At 40.0% G+C, this 21,510-nt stretch overlaps 1 protein-coding gene across 1 annotated transcript in view; it reads right to left on the reverse strand.

The window, feature by feature from the left end:
• Window positions 1-21,510, reverse strand: part of LOC108671608 (protein tincar) — a 74,674-nt gene that overhangs the window by 11,892 nt on the left and 41,272 nt on the right. The window contains exons 2-7 of the mRNA XM_018159176.2: window positions 13,932-14,097; window positions 7,608-7,877; window positions 4,249-4,362; window positions 2,550-2,769; window positions 1,918-2,242; window positions 85-279 (exon numbers count right to left, since the gene is read on the reverse strand). Coding sequence (XP_018014665.2) covers window positions 85-279; window positions 1,918-2,242; window positions 2,550-2,769; window positions 4,249-4,362; window positions 7,608-7,877; window positions 13,932-14,097 — 1,290 coding nt within the window. The remainder of the gene's footprint in view (window positions 1-84; window positions 280-1,917; window positions 2,243-2,549; window positions 2,770-4,248; window positions 4,363-7,607; window positions 7,878-13,931; window positions 14,098-21,510) is intronic.

The raw sequence follows: 21,510 nt of genomic DNA on the forward strand, positions 1-21,510 counted from the left end.
TTTGAAATTCCTCCTAATCAGCAAGCGCTCCATAGAAATAATCACCTGATATAAAGGGGAATTTAAGCTTAATGCAAGGCTAACCTTAAGCGTAAGCGCCATCCAGAGCAGCACCCAGAGCAGGATGTGCACCAGACAGGCAAGGGTGGCGGCCAGAGCTGCGGTGTCGTATGAGGCCGTGTATACGACCACCCAGTCGTGTAGCAACGGCGCCGTGCACCCCGTCACTGCCAACACCCATAGCAGCGCAACGCCATGTGGCAAGTAACCGCATCGCACCTGTGTTACACCAGCTCGAGGGTAATGTAGCTTAACATGTGTTATTTCTTCAAAATTTGTTGTTCATTTAAAACAGCCGACATCTGTGTTACACCAGCTCGAGGGTAATGTAGCTTTACACGTGTTAGTTCATTCAAATTTGTTGTTCATTTATATAAGCCGGCAACTCATCCTATTTATGTAGAACAGTTCGTGTGAAGAGCGTAGCTTTACACGTGTTATTCCTTCAAATTTCTTGTCCCTTCATAGCATCCGACAAATTATTCTACTTATGTATGAGAGCTCGTGTAAAGAGCGCAGCTTTACATGTTCTCCTTGGCGATCCATAATCACTTCAAAACTTATACCTACAAAACTTATACTTTCAAATCATATCCCTTCATAACTTATCCCTCCATATGTTATCCCTTCATATCGTATCTCTTAATATCGTATCCCTTTAAATCTTATCTCTTCATATATTATCCCTTCATATCTTATCCCTTCAAATTTGTTATCTATTTAAATTTGCTTATCCTTCATAGCAGCCGGCAACTCCACGCTCTCGGACACACTTTATGTAACCTGGCAACTCATTCGGGTGACGTCATTAAGCCTTAGAAGGTTTTAGGGCAGCAGGCTGGGAACTTAGGTCTCTGGTCGCCGTAAGTCAATAATGAGAGGCTCGAAGTTTATTAAGCCGCAACGTAATATCCAGCCTTGCTGTTGTCAAGTTAGGATAAGCGATACGCAGCTGCGGAGCATCACATGCCACAAGGCAGACTACATCATTCTATTTCTAATCAATCAAAAGATTTCTAACCCAAATGTTTTGTAGATTGATTAATTTTGTTTAGAAGTAGCTGTCAGTGTTCGGCGCCGTCATTGAAAGATTCGAAAGACTTTTCTCAACACCTCCGAAAAAACAGTAAGCTTAAATTGCCAAGCATCAACACAATTAATATTGCATTCAATCTGCAAGAAAAGAATCTGACAAGGAAAAGTCTGAGCCAGTACTGAGGGACTGTCCTCACTCTGTAAGGGGAGACTAAAAAGAGGGGAGCCGCCTCATCAACATGCAGCGCCACGTTCGCAAACATGTGGTCATTAACGGCAGATCGAACGTCCTGCTCACGCTTTCATAATCGACCACTTCTTCAGGACCCTAAGGTTGTGATAACACAACAAGTTCGAATATTTCGCGTATTTGAATACTAGAAGGTTGTTTGATTTTCAATTCTTTCCTTAACATAAGTTTCAGATTTAAACTCATTTACTGGCCAGACCTAAAAATAAACACGGTTTTGAAAGCAATGCTGTAAAAATCACTATATAGACTTTCTTAGAAATGCAATATTATCAAAAGAAACGTACTTCAAGACTCGATTCCATACTTTGGAATTGTAGATGTTTAGTTTCGATGCAACCGCACTCAATACTTGCCGAAATATTGTGCGGCTGCCGAATTATTGGCAAAAAAGTTATCTTCAATACTATTAGCAAAATTTAGGAAGGCAAATAAGCAGTGAATTGCCAGGCTAGCGATCGGCATTGTTTGGCACCTACCACCTGCAAGTTGCAGGGCTCAAAATGTCGCCTGCCACCATTATGCATTAATCCTATATACATGAATCCTAATCATATATGCGGTTTACTCACCTCATATCCGTACTTGCTCATGATGTGATATTTTTCTTTCTCTGACGCGATGAAGTGTTGGAATTTCGTCCAGCCGTACTGGTAGACAATGCATCCCGACAGCAACACGAGTACCTGGGTGGCCGTGAACACCGAGACAGTCACGGGTACGGTCATGATGAAACCGTCGAGCTCGGCCAGCACTCGTTCAGGGTCCACACATCGTACTTTATAGAGCACTTGGTAGCCGTTCAGGGAGAGCAGATTGTGGAGCGCGTTAACAAGCAGCTGGCCGAACATCAGCAAGCCGAACGCCTTGTTCGTGCCCCAGAATACGCCCGCGTACCTGCGATGACGTTTTATATTGAAAGATACTATTACATCTGGAATATTATCTGAGGCACAAGTCCTACTCATATGTCCCTTTCAAGACTGAACATAAATTACAGGATAATAAATGTAATCGAAATATATATGCCGCAACAGATTCAAGTTTAATGTTAATACATGGTCGTTGCTACTTCTGTACATGGCGGTTACGTGGCCAGATATTTTGACAGGAAGAGGAGTCATTTCATTTATTATAAGCTATCATCACGCAATGAAAGGCGTTCTACACAAAATAATGCACCTGTTATTCATCAGTAACTAACCTTCCAGCATATACGAGATGTGCCACGATATAATTGACAAGATGTGGGGATACAGGACCCCACGGTACCCCCACGACGTGCCATAGGTCCACACCGTCCCGCCCGCGCACCGCACCCGCGTCTGTGAGGTTATGGTCCCCGGGGGCGGTGGGGCGCGCGTCCGGCACGATGAGGTCTGGCTGCGTGTACAACAGACCATCCATACTCGAGTTGTGAGGGTCTGACGGGTGCAAGTTAAGAACAAATTAAGTCTGGTACTCAGAACCCTTGAACTTTGTTAACGTTTAGCTCGAGTAAACCGATCAATAAATGCAATAAATGTTTTTTTATCACTGTGTACTGAGAAGACTGATTCATAGAAGATAAATTGAATTCTAGAAGATATTATCCAAACATAGTGTCGTAATAACCAAGAGCTCAACTTCAAATAGGGTGATTATATCACTCTTTTTACTCTGTGCTTATATTACATTATTACATTAGAGTTTAAAAGAGGAATCAAGTTCTTCAAAGTACGCGTCCAGGTAGGGAAATTCGGATGAAAACCTTTTTTCAAATGGTTGTAGGATTCGAGTGGCACGCTATTACCGAGGCTTTGCGTGAAAAGCCTTGCCATTTAAAGAGGGACTGGAGTGCCTGCCGTGCGAGGCTGCGAGGGCAAGAGGGTTGCTGAGCATCGGCATGATGCTATCACATTGGGTAATGATGCTCGGTCTGCAGCATCGCACTATTAATCTACCATGTTAAAAATGACCTGTATTATAAATTGTATGGCGTTCCGCATGGTTCCTTACTATGGACAACTTTAGAAAATCTTTCTTCGCATTCAATAATAAAATATGCAGTACTATTGACCACTTAAACAATGCTAATTTTTTATATCGAAGTATTTCATAAAAAATATAAAATTTTGATATATATTCGTGTTTATATTAAAAGCACGCGTGTATCATTGTACAAAAAGAGCAATTTATGTCTACAGTTAAGCGAGAGGGGAATTGAGTGAAGAAGCTTCTTCCCTCACAGCTTTGTTTGCTCTGCGAAGTAGAGTCGCTCTGTATATATTAACTCTGCTACAGTTGCTATGGTAAGATATTTACGAACATCAGAGTCATAGTAGAACTTGCTCAGTCTTCCGCATTTATGACTTCAATATTCAATGAAAAATTTGATCAATTTCAATCGCAAATTTCAATTCAATTTCAATCGCAATCTAAGTGGCTGTTTCACTGCCACTTACTTGGTCAACGACTGCTGACACCGAACGCAGTCGTCGACTTTTCTCTTCCTAACAGAGTTAATTGTTTTCACAGCACATTAATCGCAAACAGGCTGTATTACAGGAACCGTAAACACAGTATACTCTAGCTAATTTCTTCACAACTACTCAACGTTCGAAATAAGCGGAGTGAATGTTGAAATTTCAAAGCGAATTTCGTGAAAAATATTGTCGGAATTTTTTATTAAATACGATACAAGAATCAATCTTCATGAATTCTCAGCATAAAATCTCTTTAGTTCGTTCTCAATACCTAAATAAATGGCATTTATTTATAACTCTCGATAAATTACTGTTACAGAACAGCACGGCAGCATTCCTGATCTGTGTGATAGGCTTCAGTGAAAAGCTTCAGGACACATTAATCGCAGATGACCAATATGGCGGCCGTTTAATTATATAATTACCAATGAAACTCACCGGGAGGCTCATGTCCGTGCAGAGGTCTAAACGCGTGGTTCACCAGCATCCAGAACCGTGACAGACGCTCCCGCTCCGGCAGGAAGGCGGCCAGTTCAGACCGCCACACGTGGTCTGTAGTCGGTCAAATAACACGGAGATATAACATGATAACGTAATTTATTTTTCATAATACTAAATTCTATAACATCCATTAGATCTATGTTTGATTCAGCTGCTCTTAACAGATATATATTTCGGTCGGTTTAGTTAACTTAAATGGATAGTTAAAGATGGTTATGGTTATTGAGGCAGAAAAAATTCAACGATTGAACAGGACAGATTTGAAGAGGAACAGGAGCAGTCAACCATATTGTAATTTGACCTGTTAATGAAGCTCGACAACTGAAAAATGTCACCGAACTAAAACTCATCGTCAATTGTATTCTTAGATTACGAATTGTCAAAGATTTAAAAAAAATATAAAAAAAACTATCAATTTTATCATATTCTTAATATAAAGTTACCGCAATCAACTCCATCGCCCGTTCAAGCACATCAAGCATACGAGTACAGGTAATTAAACGGAAGACTCAATTCCCTGCATCAATTGTCTTGAACTTTCGCACGGAAATAAGAAGTTACTTGAGATGTAGTTCGTTTTCCAGTGCATCTATCGAGACCTAATGCAGCGCCACAAAATAAAAAGTAACAAAACGCTTCCATAGCATACGATAACGTAATGGAATATAACGCACCTACCTAAAACGAAGAGCATTACACGTTTCGATTGAAAATCACACGTTTCTGTTAGTGTCACAGGTTTCTGTTAGTGTCAACACGAACAATATTACGCTCGTCATGCGATATTACGACAGTTGTCTAGCACAAACAAGTTTATAACAAATATTCGACAATTTCTAGCTACTTTTTATTGTTTTCTGGGCATTATTGAGACGTGAATGCAAGCCAGCAATGCAATAGAGAAAGAGAAGGCGCCCTGGCGTCATCTGGGAGACGCCGGCCTCTATATTGCGTCGCGCAGCTCCAGCTTTTGCCGGACAAAGCCAGCTGGCGCGGCCATATTGCAGCCATCAGCCAAGCATTATGGCGACTTTGAGCACAGCTCATGAAATCAATGCCCAGAAATCGTGCCCGGAAGCCCAATGATGTGAGACGATCTTATTTAAAGGGTTCCATTTTTGCACCTGTTTAGGCTTAACATAATGAAGGAATTTATATAATTTTTCATGATTTGAAGAAATTCATGATAATCTTCTCAAATAAACCAGATATCAAAAGGATTCACTCTCAGTTGTTCGTTTGTATTACTCATTACACCATAAATTCTCTCAGGAAAAGGAACGTGTCAATCGGTCCTGAGCATCAAGCTTTAAAGAAGGCATCTATTCATGTTTTCGTCGGCTGGCGCTGGCGGAAAAACGCCTTAGATTTTATCGCGTCTAAATACTCGGCATTCTTTCGTTTATTATATATTCAGCATTATATTTATAAACACTAACTTGCACAACATCAATAAAAGAAAAGATGTGAAACCAACTTAAATATATCTCTATATCTCATCAGCGATGAAAATGTCATGAGAATGTACACTTGTTTCATGATTACATCACATTTAACTTCTGATTGTACACGACGTATAGGTTTAACTGGAACGTCCTAGCATAAGTTTTTTTATTTAAATTTAAATGACAATTCTGGAGCCGTTTCCTCATTTTATTTAGATATAAAAGAAAGCCAAAACGCAATTCCAGATCGCAATGGTAAGACTTACCCAGACATTATTGCAATTGCCGTCAGTTATACATTAGTTTCTCAAAGTTGCGAGCGATTTTCACAGATGGAAACTAATAGCCACTGCAATGCCCAGTCAGTAAAGATCAACTAATGAAATCTGGGGTCGGGTGAAAGGAGTTTGTTTTGATAGACACGTTCAATAGATATCGTTCCCAACGATACATACAGAAACAAGTGCAAAATTTTGCTTATTAAAAAAATATTATATCATATGTGCGATATCATTATGGAAAACACGAACAGGAAAGAGGTGGGCCAGATTTTCGGGAGAAGAGGAAATATATCAAAAGTAGATATAAAAAAAACGATAGAAGCATTCAATTGCGTTATTGTTGAGAGATTCTGGTATAAATTAATAGATATTCTGGAAAAGAAAGCAGATGGACGTTTTTCCCTCTTTCTTCAGAGTGCATAGACATCAATGTAATTTATTTACCCTCCTCGTGTTACGATATGAGGTTCCTACTGTGAATAATCGTGTCTTTGAGTAGAATGGAAGAGCAAGCATTTCTAATACGCCAACACCGACGTCGCTCTTGTCCGCTGCAGCTGCGTATATAAGCGGACGCAGCTTATCAGATTTACGGGCCCATACGAGCGGGTTCAGGAATCCATCTCGTTCAGTCCATCAGCGCAAATTGACTGTCGTTTGCACACTTTGGCGGACTGTAATTCAATTGGCGGAAGCGAGCGTAAATGGATCAATTCATCGGTGGCTCAGAATGACATTGTTGAATGGGAGAGCGTGAGTTGGATTGGCCGTGCGCTCAATCGACCTGCGTACTATACGCGTATTGCAGCTCACAGTGCTACTGTAAAAATATAGAACCGTATTTTAAACAATTTTTTTGTCTTACTCATGTGCGTAATGCAAGAAACGCGAGCCCGTATATTACTGAACTAAAAACGATAACATGGATCCCAAACTTAATCATAATAACTGCAAATTTAAAATTCATAAAAAATAATGAAAATTCAAAATTCATCCAAATGAAGGAGCTCGAACGAAGCCAATTAATTTGCATTGCACCGAAATTCTTCACTGGGCATTTTTGTCCGTACGCGACTGACAATTCGCATCTCGGAGCGTAAAATTTGAATTTCCGATATCCTGTACCAGGGCTTGAGAAAGCAAAAAACAGAGCGTCTGTATCTCAGCGACCAGTTTCTTTGAACACTAAACGTGAGCGAGAAGCGACGTCTAAGAAAATGTTTATGCCATTTGCGATAAAAATACATAAGTGGACCATCATAAACATTACTACCCTGTTACTACGAGGTGAAAAACTGATAGTCAAACGATAGCTTTAGTGAGGACTAAAATTTTCACACACCAAGACAACAGATGACATGGTGAAAAGCGCATAAAGAGAAAAAATTAGATCAATACTCACTGCAGTGAGTGGCTGAGCACATTTTCTCAAAATCTACGAAAACGTGAAGTCACGGACGGAGGGACGGACATGACGAGCACAATAGCGCGTTTTTTCCATAAATGAGAAAATGCGCTAAAAAATCATGGAAACTGACTAAATTATATCCTTTTTTGACAATTGTCTGACCTTGAGGTAGGAAATTCTGCTGCACGGCCGTGGTCTCAAGGATCATTTTGGCCATGAGGAGTGCATGTGCAAGCACGAGGTGCAGGAGGGGAGCCACGGGCCCCCCGTGCATCCAAAGCCCCCCCTTGGGGCGCGGGATGGGCGGAGGGTCCTTAGAGCACGCGCCGTCGTGGGTGCCCAGACGGTAGCCATCGTTGGCGAGGTTGCCCACCTTCAGCACCGCGCAGCAGAAGAAGAAAGGCAGCAGCACAGCCGCGATACCCACCAGGGCTGGGGGTATAAGAAGATATAATATATACAGGTTGTCAACACATATATACAGGTTGTCAACACGGCACCAGAAGATAAGGATTTGTATGATTATATTCAATCCGATGGGATATTGTAGCGAGCTTAATGAGGTGAAGCGTCGCTTAATGAGACGGTCATGCCCGAATTAGGTAACGCGTCTAATGAGATGGTTCCGCTTAAACGAGGTAACGTGTCGCCTAATGAGACAGTCTTGCACTAATGAGGTAAAGCTTCACCTAATGAGACAGTCTCGCCCTAGTGAGGTAAAACTTCACCTAATGAGACAGTATCGCCCTAGTGAGGTAAAGCTTCACCCAATGAGACAGTCTCGCCTTAATGAGGTAAAGTTTCACCTAATGAGACAGTCTCGCCCAAATAATTTAAAGCTTCACCTAATGACAGTCTCGCCTTAATGAGGTAAAGTTTCATCTAATGAGACAGTCTCGCCCAAATAATTTAAAGCTTCACCTAATGAGACAGTGCTGCACTAATGAGGTGAAGCTTCACCTAATAGACGGTCTCGCCTTAATGAGGTGAAGCTTCACCTAATAGACAGCCTCACCCAAATAATTTAAATTCACCTAACGAGAGAGTCTCGCCCTAATAATTTAAAGCTTCACCTAATGAGTGAGTCTCGCCCAAATAATTTAAAGCTTCACCTAATGAGACAGTGCCGCACTAATGAGGTAACGGGTCGCTGCCACTCATCAAGGCAATTATCGCGGCGATATCGCCCACTCTTCGCTGCATCGACTTCCGTTCATCGATCCTCGCGCCTGGCACTCATCGACGATTTATAACTCCTTTAAATAATTATATTCATATATAAATAATTATTTTCGTAACTTAATAATTATCTTCATAACCGGATACTTAAATTAATAGATGCAGAGTGATAGAATTAACTTCCAGCAGGTTGGATGCACCTAATTCTAGGAAATTCATGGAAAAACACAGTCGCCTAACATCTGTTTTTAATTTTGTACCTGCGTTGAACAAAATGGTCAATAAATTCTGGGAATTTATCAATGATATATTAATATATGTCGATTATATATTAAATATTCTGTGCAACAGGGTGGAAACTGAGACATGAAAGATTCTGATAGGAGCATCAAGAATTTGTCTATAAAATAAAACCTTTAGATTGAGGCATAAAACCAGTTGATCGTGGTACCACAATAAACTCGTACCACTATCAACTCGTACCACTATCAACTGGTACCACAATAAACTCGTACCACTATCAACTCGTACCACTATCAACTGGTACCACTATCAACTGGTACCACTATCAACTGGTACCACTATCAACTAGTACCACTATCAACTCGTACCACCATCAACTCGTACCACTATCAACTAGTACCACTATCAACTAGTACCACTATCAACTGGTACCACTATCAACTGGTACCACTATCAACTGGTACTACTATCAACTGGTACCACTATCAACTGGTACCACTATCAACTGGTACAACTATCACACTTACCATGACCAATGGTACCACCACGATCAATTATATTTTTGTGATGACGCTGGCTATAACGAACGACGGCTGGCAGTGATGGTGGCAAGAGACTGCACTCTATCAGCAAAAATTTGCCTCAGTTAAGTAGTCAAATAATGCAAGGAAGGCGGAATTCCAATGCCCGGCAGCCATTGAAGAGAACTAAACGCAGTTTCGAGTTAGCTTGGCGCTATAAGGGCAGAATTTCAGCATCCATTACCGAAAATTTACCGCAGGATTTACAGCGCCCAAACCTTCAAACTCATTCAAGTCGAGGAACTTTACGAGCATGCTAACTCTCCCAAACTTGAGCTTGGTAAGGATGGCGCTGACTCAGCTTCTTAGGATTGAAGAGAAAACTTCGGGGCACTTGCACTGGGTCGCTTAGTTAACTAATTTGGTGACTCAAGAATGGCACATGTAGTGACAGACGCTTAGTAAACTAATTTCGCGGTACTCACGCAGGCGCTCAGTTACCTCACGCAGGCGCTCAGTTAACTAATTTAGCGACTCAAGAGTGGCACTTGTACAGGCAGGCGCTTAGTTAAATTATTTGAAATGCTGGCGGTCGGTCGAGATTTCGCATCGATGAGAATGTTGAGCTGATGACAGCGTGGCGAGGTGAAGACAGCACATAAAGCTAAGTGAGGGAAGTGAGGGAGGGAGGGTCGCAGTGTTGTGAGGGCAGTGAGGGAGTGTCGCACTGTTGTGAGGGCGGTGAGGGAGGGAGTGAGCGTAGCAGTGTTGTGAGGGAGGTGAGGGAGGGAGAGTGAGGGAGGGAGGGAGCGTAGAAGTGTTGTGGGGCGGTGAGGGAGGGAGGGAGCGTAGCAGTGTTGTGAGGGCAGTGAGGGAGGGAGTGAGGGTAGCAGTGTTGTGAGGGCAGTGAGGGGAGTGACATATATAGAGTAATAAACCAGTTTAATGGACTAAGGCTCACGTGGTAAACATCAACACGAAGCTCATTAGTTGTTATTGATTTGCTTGCATGGCGTAAAGTAAAGACTTCTCCTGACTGGAATTAGTTCCAGAGTCTACAGTAGAAGCACAGTTCAGTAGCGAGGTGAAGTACGACCGCTTCGTGGCAGCAGTTCTTTGCCTACTGATCGATGTCCACATGTCACGGTCTCCACTACAGTAACGATCCGTGTGCACGATGTATGTAGTACGACTAGTCGTACTACGATTGCTGGTGTACGATCAATCGTGCGTCCTCTAAAATATTACACTTTCGCAGTTTTTAACTCCATGTCTACCAACGGCAACTCTCGTTACTATATTGTGCTAGGTACGGATAGCATAGACGCCGGTTAATGTATCCGTAGACAGAGGGGTAAACAGTCCGCTGAAGGATTGTAACTCACGCAAGTAGCCCGTCCGCATAACATATTTGCGATTCATGTTTATCTCCTGAGTAAATGACTGCTAAAACAACCAAGCTTGTTACCAATCTCGACGTCTCGTTCAGAGCATGGCAAGTTCAGCTCTCGCGGTCTGATCTCTGGATCTGGCGTCCATGCCTACGTAAAGGTATCCTGCATAGCGGCGGGGCATGGAGCTAGGACCCTAGCAAATGCGGTCTCTGATTGACGGCTGAGAATTCACGCAAGCGTCATATAATGTCAGCAAATTGTTCTTTCATCAGGAAATATTTATATTTGGCTCTTTCATTTCGGCACACAGCTTGTGAGGATGCACACGGATGATGCCGTGTCAGCTCCTGCGTATATATGCCAGCTTAGCTTTCATTTTTCATTTTCATTTCCCCTTGCCATTTAAATTTTTAGTGAAAATAAGTAATTTGTTATCTAGAAATTTCGATTGAACTCTGCTAAAAATTATTTTATGCACACATTAAAAGCTCCAATAACTGATTTTGGACAGTAAAAAAAAATTCGTAAGCGAAATTTCAATTCCTAACTGTCTTTAAATGAAAATTTTTTAGCAAAAAAGAATATACAGAAGTATTTTGATAAATTTTTTTCGAAAGCTATTATTTTTCATTTGAATCGAAGAAATTTCAAGTAAAATGATGTAAATTATACTTGAAAATCAAACAAAAACAAATTCCAAGAAGCAGCTTGAAGCTTCTTGCTAAGCCTCCTACTACAGAGAACGGTTAATGATTCAGCTGGAAAAATAAAACTAGTGATGATGCTCAGGAAAGACTTTTGCTTTACAAAACAAGAGTTTTGCACTACGTGCCAGCAAACTTTTCGCTGGACGTTTACTACCAATGGTAGTGTCCAGGTATGCTCATTATTCCATCGTACGAAAGTTCGAACTAAGCAGGTATTTTTAGTACATCTTGCTCTACAGTAGCACTCAGATGACCGCAGAGGGCTAAGTGCCTCCATATATGAGGGAACATAACAACCATAAGGGAATTAGAGGGAAGAATAAGAGAGGGGTTACGGCCCAGCCTGCTCTCAAGAGTGGCACAAGGCAGGTTCTTTGTCCATTCACATTCTACCGAATAGTCACATTGTGTTCAACCAATAACCGGAATCGAGCATTCCTGTGTATAATATCACAACAAAGGAGAATAAATACTCCAATGATTACTGAATAAAATTCTTCGACTTGTTACGCACTTACGGTAATGGCTTGTCTTACAGCTTAAAAGCATTCCAGATGAGAATTTATGGACTCAGTATAGAATCAAGCAAGCCATGCATATACAGTATGTATATCGAATATGTCAAATGTTATAATGCTTACAAATATTCAACAGCACTTATCATTTAGAGACGCACATTGAATATTTAGGAATAAAATTACATTTAATTTTCGTTCAGGATCGGTGTAGCTTATGATCAGAACGCAAGACTTGATGTGAAACTGACTGTACTGAGCCGGGGGGCAAGCATGCTTGTGATAATGTATCTATAGCGCGAGGTCTCATACCATTCCATAAGTAAATTCTTGGTTTCGTCAGTCTGATGTCACAAGCTAATTTGTATACCTACTAATACTTTAGTGAAGCTGATGTCACTTATTCGTATTCTAATACTTTCGTCAGTCTAATGTTATTAATTCGTACATAAATACTTTTGTCAGGCTAATGTAACTAATTCAAATACTAATATTCTGGTCAATCTAATATAGTTTATTCGTATATAAACAATTCGTTCAGTCCGATATCACTCATGTTGCTGTGGTGACGTAAAAGCCAACACTGAACGTAGGATAAGCGACGGAAAAGAAAAAAAAATTAGCTGAAAGCTCTTATGTAGGGGGAAAGATCATCAATAAAGAGTGTAAAACCACTATTAAAGGACTATAATTATCTGTTAAAAATGTAGAACCATAACTCAAGAGATTATCCATCAAGAGGGCTGGACCATTATTTTCATCAAGCTCGAGAAATGAGTCCTCAGACTTTTGCTATAGCCACCAAATATCACAGAAATGCTGCGAGGAAAGCATATGCCAACATAAAATTGAAGAAGAGGAATTAATAACGTACTTTCACGCGGAACTTTGTGTGTTAGTAGAACTTTACGGTCAGGATAACGATCACATAAGTTGTAAGAGTCGTCACGAGGAGCACGTACGGCTGCTGGTTGTAGCTGCAAAGTGCACTTGGTGGCACGATAATTGATGTTAATAATTGACGTGCACTTGCAAGGTATTTTTATCTGGTTAATTTGAATAGAATTTTTTGTCCGCTTTCTTCTTGTACAGATTGAAAGTAATTTTTTAATGTGGCATTAGAATATACAAATATAGTTTGTAATTTGGTTTTTGGGCGTAAAAATGTAAGGAGAAGTAAGTCATTCGTTTGAGCTCGTGAGAAACTCTCTGGTCTGCCTGAGCAAAGCAACATCGATCAGGCATGATACTCACATCTATAGATTTACTATAGAGGACTGTTTTGCTCTCTTATTTTCACGATTTTCCACATTGCGAAAAAAATTCACCAAATTCCACCAAACGTGTAACTATTCTAATCTAATAATTAACTATTTTTGTGTAATACGTTCAATTCCTAAGTAATAATTACGTTTCATGAGATCTATCACGCAAGATGAACCGTTGTTATAAGTTTAAACCCCAAGTTCATTGAATATTGAAGCCTAACGTTTTATTGATAAAAAACGAACGTGCGCAGAACATATCACATATCTAACCTAACGTTTGCTAGACATTTTAGCATGAAGATTCCCAATTATAAGAAAGAAAAAAGCATGAGAGCTATCAATGTATACCGCTTGTCATATAGTCGCAAATGAGAATGTTACGATTACTAGGTATCAGAAAGAAATTATCACTAAGATTCTATTACTAGTAGATTCTATTCCTAGTTTTGAAGATACAACAACAAAATAACCATGTAACACTGACCGAGATGAAGGTTGACCTCGAAGTTAGGAAAGGTCAGAAAGAAATTATTTAAGATTCTATTCCTAGTTTTTAAGATACAACAAAATAACCATGTAACACTGACCGAGATGATCTATTTCTAGTATTTACTCCTAGTTTTCAAGATACAACAACAAAATAACCATGTAACACTGACCGAGATGAAGGTTGACCTCGAAGTTCGGGAAGGCTCCCCGTGGCCAGGGCAGCTCGAGGTAACGAAGGAACCGCAGCACCTCACTGGCGATGACGTATGCACTCAGGCCCACGCTCAGCACGCAGTACGACAAGCTCGACAGGCTGTTCAGGTGGCAGACGCACGACTGCAATACAAACGCAATTTAAAACACGGCCTTACTTTCCAGCTAATAGTTCCATAAACTATAAATGATCATAAACAATGAACCATGTCTAACAACGTACGTTTGATAACAGAAGTAGGAGTGAATTTCACAAATTAATAGCTGTGGCATAATCTTAAAAAAGAATACAGCAGCAATTGAACGTATCTTCTCTAAACGATCAGACACCACATTAACGATGGTCCATATTTTCGTACCGAACAAAGGTACGATCCATTCCAAAAGTATCTTAAATATATACATTCTGTTAATATTACACTATAAAAAATCATGAAAATACGTTCAGTTGAATTTATGATTAACCTTACCTTCTACAAAATATTCCCTCTAAATAATTAAACTAGTAAACTCATTCCACCAAACCTTTTGTTGCCTTTCAAAATTTAAAATCTTGAATATATGATGTGTCGCCAATGCTATAAGTACCTAAGGGCCCATTAACGCGAGTTGCCGTCGGCAGGCAAATATGAAGCTTTTCCAAACCAAAAATATTTGTTGCAGCAACGTACTACCGTCGAGGTTGAAGGGTTCTATATTGGCCGTGATCAAGGACAAAATTTCACTGTAATTACATCTCCCCTTTGCCAAGGCAGAATTATCTGCCAATTGCTCAGGTTAACGTGATAATATGAGTACAGTTTATATTGATCAGTTAATTTTAAAACCCCTAATGGCCTTATTGTATAGGAGCGTAGCGTCTGATAATTATTCGCTGAACTTTGAACGCTTCTACGCTAGCGTAGTGAATTTTGCACAGGAGTGGCAGTCTGCGGCTCGCCGCTCTAGGTTGAATTGTACAGTTTTGCTTCAAATTAGTTCCACTACGTTCCTCAGTATAGCTTTGCTTTTTTCATGCAAATACGCTACTATTGTATTCTCTTATCAGCTTCCAAGATACAACCACAAAGCAACCATGTAATACGTAACAACAAATTTCTTCACATTTTAACTTGCTATGTTTGACGCGGCAGCAACGCGTCAAACGTGGCGTCGCTCGGGAGGCTGTCCTCTAGCTGTCGTATGTGCTCGGTAGGTACGAGTACTTTCAAAGGATGAGGCTTGAATCCCAAACCTGATCTTGAATCAAGGTGCCGAAACGAAGGGTAAAAACGTATATGATAATTTGGCTGAAACCTTGAATTGAGTTTGGAGAAACTTGTGAACTGTTGAGTGTAATAATTCAGTTGTACCTAAGATTAGATTGAAATTACAAATAGACGGGAGGTAAATCATTTCGTTAATCCACATACCGAGGGGTTCGTCATTAGACCCACTGACAGAACTTCAGGAAATGGTAAGCTTTTTACGCTTATATCGAGGCATTGTTACTTCAATACATAATAGGAGCTTAAAGCTAGTCCGCAACCTTCATCACGTTACCCGTAATGATAAGGTTCTATCAGCTTAGGGTAATGATTCAAGACGAAAGTCTCGAAGAATGAAGATTTGCCATGTATTATGAGTCGATCGCTTTTGTGGAGGCCAGACTTCGCCATTTCATTAAAATTGAAGCACTTGTAAGAATGCTACGTCATTTTTGGCCGAGGCTCGATGCAAAGAAGGATGCAAGAGGATGGTAAACAATTTACCTGGTAAGCCCGAGGACCGCAAAACTGATCCTCGACTGAGACTCTTCCGCGCTGGGGATAATGAACGGATTGGGAGGACGGAGCCCCAACTGGGGATAAAGAAGGGATTGGAGGGACGGAGCTTGACGTGGGGATATAGAGGGGAGAGATTGGGCTGAGCCAGCCTCATCCCATAAATCTATAAAGCTCGAGGTATTAAAATGGTTTAAGCGAGCTTTTTTCCTGGAAATAGTTCGTTAACTTTAAATCCGAGAATTCTATCTCAGATTGCATAATGGAGAAACATAAATGCATTCATGCCAGTGAAATGTTTTCTTGCATAATTATTATTTAACTGTACGGGAAACTAGATAACTATTACTTGAAAAAATTTTAGGCAGGAAAATTTGAGTGCCAGGTTTTTCTTTTTGATGTTGTTGATGTATCGTATATGACAAAGTAAATGTTACTCACAGAGAAGGAAAAAACGTTCACAATCCTTTCATCTCCTCCAATGCTTCTATCTTATGCAATACGAAAGAATAATAGTTCAAAAATAATACACTTTCCATCCCCTAATCAGGTGATGAAAACCATTCCCTTTAGATATCCCAGCGCGTTGTGACGTGAAAAATACAAATTGTAAAACAGTTAAAAACGTCGACAGAATAAAATCATCGGAAGTTGCAAGTGAAGAAAACCATACGATGTAGCGTAACTGAGGCTATTAATTTCAGCGTCGTAAAGGATATCAACTCCTGCCATTTTTTCCAACATTGACGGGAACGCCGACTTATAAAGCGCCCACAGTGAGAACCACGCGTGGGCGCTGTGCAGGATTACTGAAAAGCTTAGCTGAAAAATACGGAATATAGCGCGGATCATTTTTCATAAGACGCCGCGTCAGAAAAAGAGGGCTTTACACATTATATAAAATATCTGACATTTTGACTGGGTAAGATTGAGAATCTGGCTGCGAAAAGCCAATATTTAAATAGGGAGAAGAAATATTCATCTTATACTCCTTTCCTTCAAATCTTAAGAATAATCTTTCATCGTATCTTAAAATTTGTTATGGTCTCCTGATTATCAAAATGGGTTGAGGAAAAAATGTATAAGCTTTTGGCTACTGATGCATTACCCGTTGTCAACGATGTTCGTACCTCAAGACCTGGTAACGAGAGTTACCTTTCTTAAAGACCTCGTAACGAAAGTTACCTTCCGTAAACAAAAGACTAAACCTTGACTCATGCTTTAATCAAGCAACACTGTGATGGATAAGATCAAACACCGAAAATTTAACACTAGTCACTTAGCTAATGTCAGAGTTTTGTGGGAGGCTTTTGTAACACCTGAAAAATTGCACACTGCCGGCTATAAAATGCCGTCAATTGAGATATTTTATAATTGGCTATAATGGGTCCATCGAATTCCCTTTTTTATTGTTAGCTTGGATTACCTCTTAATGCCCTGGTTAGAAATTTTAAGCCATGCAAAACTAGGCGGGCTACTGGAATACTTTTTCTATATTTTACTGAACCATGAGAAAGTTATTCGGCACACAAATACAGATCTAATACATCTTGTTCGATCATTGAATACAGAACTTCGTACAATAAGGATATAACGATATTCGTAATTGTCAAAGGCAGGAATTATTAAATGCAACGCGTAACAAGAACTATTACCTCACGCAATTGTGGTTACCCCACACGTAGACATACGTTTATTAAGTGGTAATATAGCACCTACCTTAATCTGTTCAAATATAAGAACAGAATTGAGTTTTAATATAGATATGAATTAACAACAAATCGAAGAATATCAACTAATGTACGATACTAGTAATCACAGAGAAGTAATGCTATAGCTGCTCTCCCCACTCCAACGGCAAATCACTGACTGTTTGGGCTAGTAGTCACTACAATCTTCAACACTGCTCCGTCCACGCTCTAGGGTTCTAACCGGAAACTAAACGTCGTGCGCGTGCAAACGTGACACCTGATTTTTAACAAAGAAGAAACACAAATTTAAAGTATTTGACAATATAAATGTGAATTATTTTAACGCAAGGTGAACGTTAAGTCAACGAACGGCGAAGACTTATTTTGTTTCTTGAAAATGTTTGAGTTCCGAAGTAAAATTGAGAGACTTCAAATGGCTACATACAAATTCAGTCAATCCCAGAATTCCGGGTATTATATTTAAAAATAAATATAGGCAAGTTTAGGAATTTGACGTCCGGAGATTAATATCAAGGAAGAAATAAGCTGGTATGCCGTCCTCAAGGGAGCATAGTAAGCTGATTGCACCATGAAAGGCCGGCCTCCGTCCTCCCGGCATCTGACGAAATAGACAACACAGAACCTCATGAAAATTGCGCGCTATTGCTGCAAGCTTAGAAGAGGCAATTCGTAAGTTATGAATACGAATTTTTATTCATAATATAATCACATTGGTAAACCGTTTGGATCACTTGCCCGAAGTTTGCCAGTACTACTTCTTTGATACGAAGTTTTCCTCTAATAATTCTTTGAAACGAAGTCTTCCAATAAAAGTCCTTTGAAAAACTGTATGTTTTCTCATAATAATTCTGTGAAACCAATCCTTGCAATAATACTTCTTTGAAACGAAATTTTCAAACAATACTTATTTGGAACGAAGTTTACAAATAATACTTCTTAAAACCAAAGTTTTCTAATAATACTTCTCGGAAACACTTCAAGTTCTCCAATAATACTTCTTTTAAACGCCTGAAGTGGCCACTATTTCGTGGCAAAAGTCAGCCTGGCAGGTTTTCGCAGCAGCGGTGGCGCGGCTGCAGACGTTGACTGAAATGGAATCTCGGCGCGGCGGCGAGGGCGCACGGGAAAGGGTAAGGAAAAAGGGATAATTTTGGAGGCTGTGCGAGTGATAATGATGATTGAACTTGGAATGGTGAATGGTGGGGAACAATAGCAGTGGTGATGTCGATTGAATCTAGGCTTGATGGTCTAGGTTTTCTTAGTTGTATTATTGCGTACCTGTGGTATTACATAAAATGATGGGCGCCTCAAGGATTTTCTACAAAAATTTAACATGACCTGATAACAGCAATTTTTGTGTTGTTATATCAGAGAACAGCATCAACTTAATGATCACATGGCTGGTGTTGCTTGATCCTGACTACTAGGACAGTATTAACTACAACAATGACTCCAAATCGTATTTTCTATCGTTTCAAATTGATAATCCTCCTGAATTGGGAAATTATTATAAATCGCTCCAATTCGGGATAACTTTTTAGAGAGCTAAAGGCAGGGAAAAAATGGCCTCAGGGTTTGGGCCCCGATGCACGCGAGCCAAGTCGATAAATCTACGAAAGCGGCCTAAGTGCAAAAATCGCCAACGCGTGAGCCAATATCGAGTGAAGCACTTGACCTTCTCTTGCGCCCAGCAAGCCAAGTCTGCGTTGAAAAATTTCGTTCCTTCGATCAGAAAAATATTTAGGAGGCTCAAATAAAAAACTAATTAATTAACCTCTCATTAAAACATTTAGGTCCTTGAATTTTAGACTTAGGATAGTAACCAGTATAAAGTAGAATCTTCTCCATTGCAATATTTGATCATTTTAATGCTCCTCTTCCGCTAGTTTCGGACGACAGTGCTTCAATAAAATAATAATAAAAAAACTTTAAATAAACAATGGCATTCATATTTCACAATGATATCTTTCACCTCTCATCGATTATTTATATTGCCAAGCGTTCGTTTATTAATTAAACGTTTAACATTATTCATGCTGCTGATTTTAATTGTTTGCTAACTCGATACAAGAAAGCGCGGCATTCAAATAAATTATTTATTCAAACTCGAAATAAATAAATTTAATACACGATCAAAAAGGCCAAGGTCTCGTTTGCATGGATGACTATGTTTGCAGACAGCTACTGAAAACTATACAAACTTAGCACTTTGATAAGATAATCAACTGAAATGTTTGCCTAAACTTTGCACAACCAGAAATCTAGGCGATTCTGTACTTATGCGAGGAGTAGCGTCAAAGTTTGATCCGTTATAACTTATTTGAGCAAGGCAAGGTCAAGTTTGCTGGCAAGGTTGCAAGAGCTGATAAAGGTTCAAGTTCAAGCTCGCGCTCCTTCAAATAGCCTCAACTTCCCTTAATAAGTTGGTCCAAGCATGGAGACTCGGGTCAACCACTTTCACGATGTCAAGACACCACCGACCGCACACGGTCAGTCAGCGGAGCTGGAAGACAAGTAAGAAGTCATGTCCATAGAACCAGACCTGTAAATAATGTAAGAAATAAACGCATGAATCAAAGTCTGTCTCTTATACACATCTAGATGTGTATAAGAGACAGGGTTAGTGTAGGTTAGGATAGGTTAGGTTAGGTTAGGTTAGGTTAGGTTAGGAAAGGTTAGGATAGGATTGGTTGGGTTAGGTTAGGTAAGATCAGTTAAGGTTAGGTTGGGTTAGATTAGGTTAGGTTAGTTTGCGAGTTGTTTGTTTAGGTAGAGATTTTGATATGTGATTGGCAATGGTGACTGGGGTTAGGTAAATTATGGAAGAGGTTTTGTTAATGGTATAAAAGTTGTGGTATAAGGAAGAATATGTTAATAGGGAAAGAGAGAAGAATATAATGATGNAGTGAACATAAACGCAACTTGTATCAGTGAACATGAACGCAACTTGTATCAGTGAACATGAACGCAACAGACCATTAAACGCTTGTTTTCGCAGCAGGATCTTACAAACAGACCATTTTTGTGACTTTGCTTTGAAAAAAAACGAAGCTTGTGGCGCTATAACAAAGCCTTATCGTGCTTACATTCCTTCTTTCTACGATCAACGTAAGCAATTTGGTTTGTAATCATTATTACTACTCACGATATCTTCGTAAAATTTAATTTGAAAAGTGGTCCTGGGAGTTAGTTATAAAAATAATATCATGGCGAAACCTACACAAACAAATAATAATCACAATCTTCGATGTCCCTGACGTGGCTGTCCATCAAGTTCGCTACTCCTGGCGCTGTCCATGAATAAACAAGCGAGATTCTAGTGGGGGGCGCTCGCGCCCGCTGCAATCTGTTCGATTGATCCAATTTGGTGAGCCTTCCGCAGGTATGTGGTATGACGCTTCGACCGTAGGTATGAGGTTTGACATTTCGATCGCAGGTATGAGGTATGACGCTTCGACCGTAGGTATGAGGTATGGCATTTCGATTGCAGGTATAAGGTATGACGCTTCGGCCGTAGGTATGAGGTATGACATTTCGATCGCAGGTATGAGGTATGAAGCTTCGACCGTAGGTATGAGGTATGACATTTCGATGGCAGGGATGAGGTATGACGCTTCGACCGTAGGTATGAAGTAAGGCAATCCAGGTATGAGGTATGAAGTTTAAGGATCCTTGATTAAATGTCAATGTATATATTCAAAATTTCCAGCATATTTTCTAGATTATAAATGACGCTGCCGTGCAATCACGAAACCACAAAAGTCTGGTGGGATTAGGCCTATAATGTACGCACATTGTACAGTAAATAATACAGATGCATTGGCTGCGTGAGGAAGTAAGCTTTGTTTTTACAGCTCTTTAATAATGTTCACAAGTGAATTAGAATGACATTCAGGAGAGATTTATGTACAATAGTTTGAAGAAATAGAGCACACTTTTTTGTGAAAACTACATGTATAGCCTGATAATTCATCGGATTGAGTTGCGGAGCAAAAGACATGTTTAGCACACGTCTGCCTAATGTCACAGTCTGTTCTAAACCGTACGCGAAATTTTTGTTT

The sequence above is a fragment of the Hyalella azteca genome, unplaced genomic scaffold (assembly GCF_000764305.2).
Source record: "Hyalella azteca isolate HAZT.00-mixed unplaced genomic scaffold, Hazt_2.0.2 contig17699, whole genome shotgun sequence".
Taxonomy (NCBI): domain Eukaryota; kingdom Metazoa; phylum Arthropoda; class Malacostraca; order Amphipoda; family Hyalellidae; genus Hyalella; species Hyalella azteca.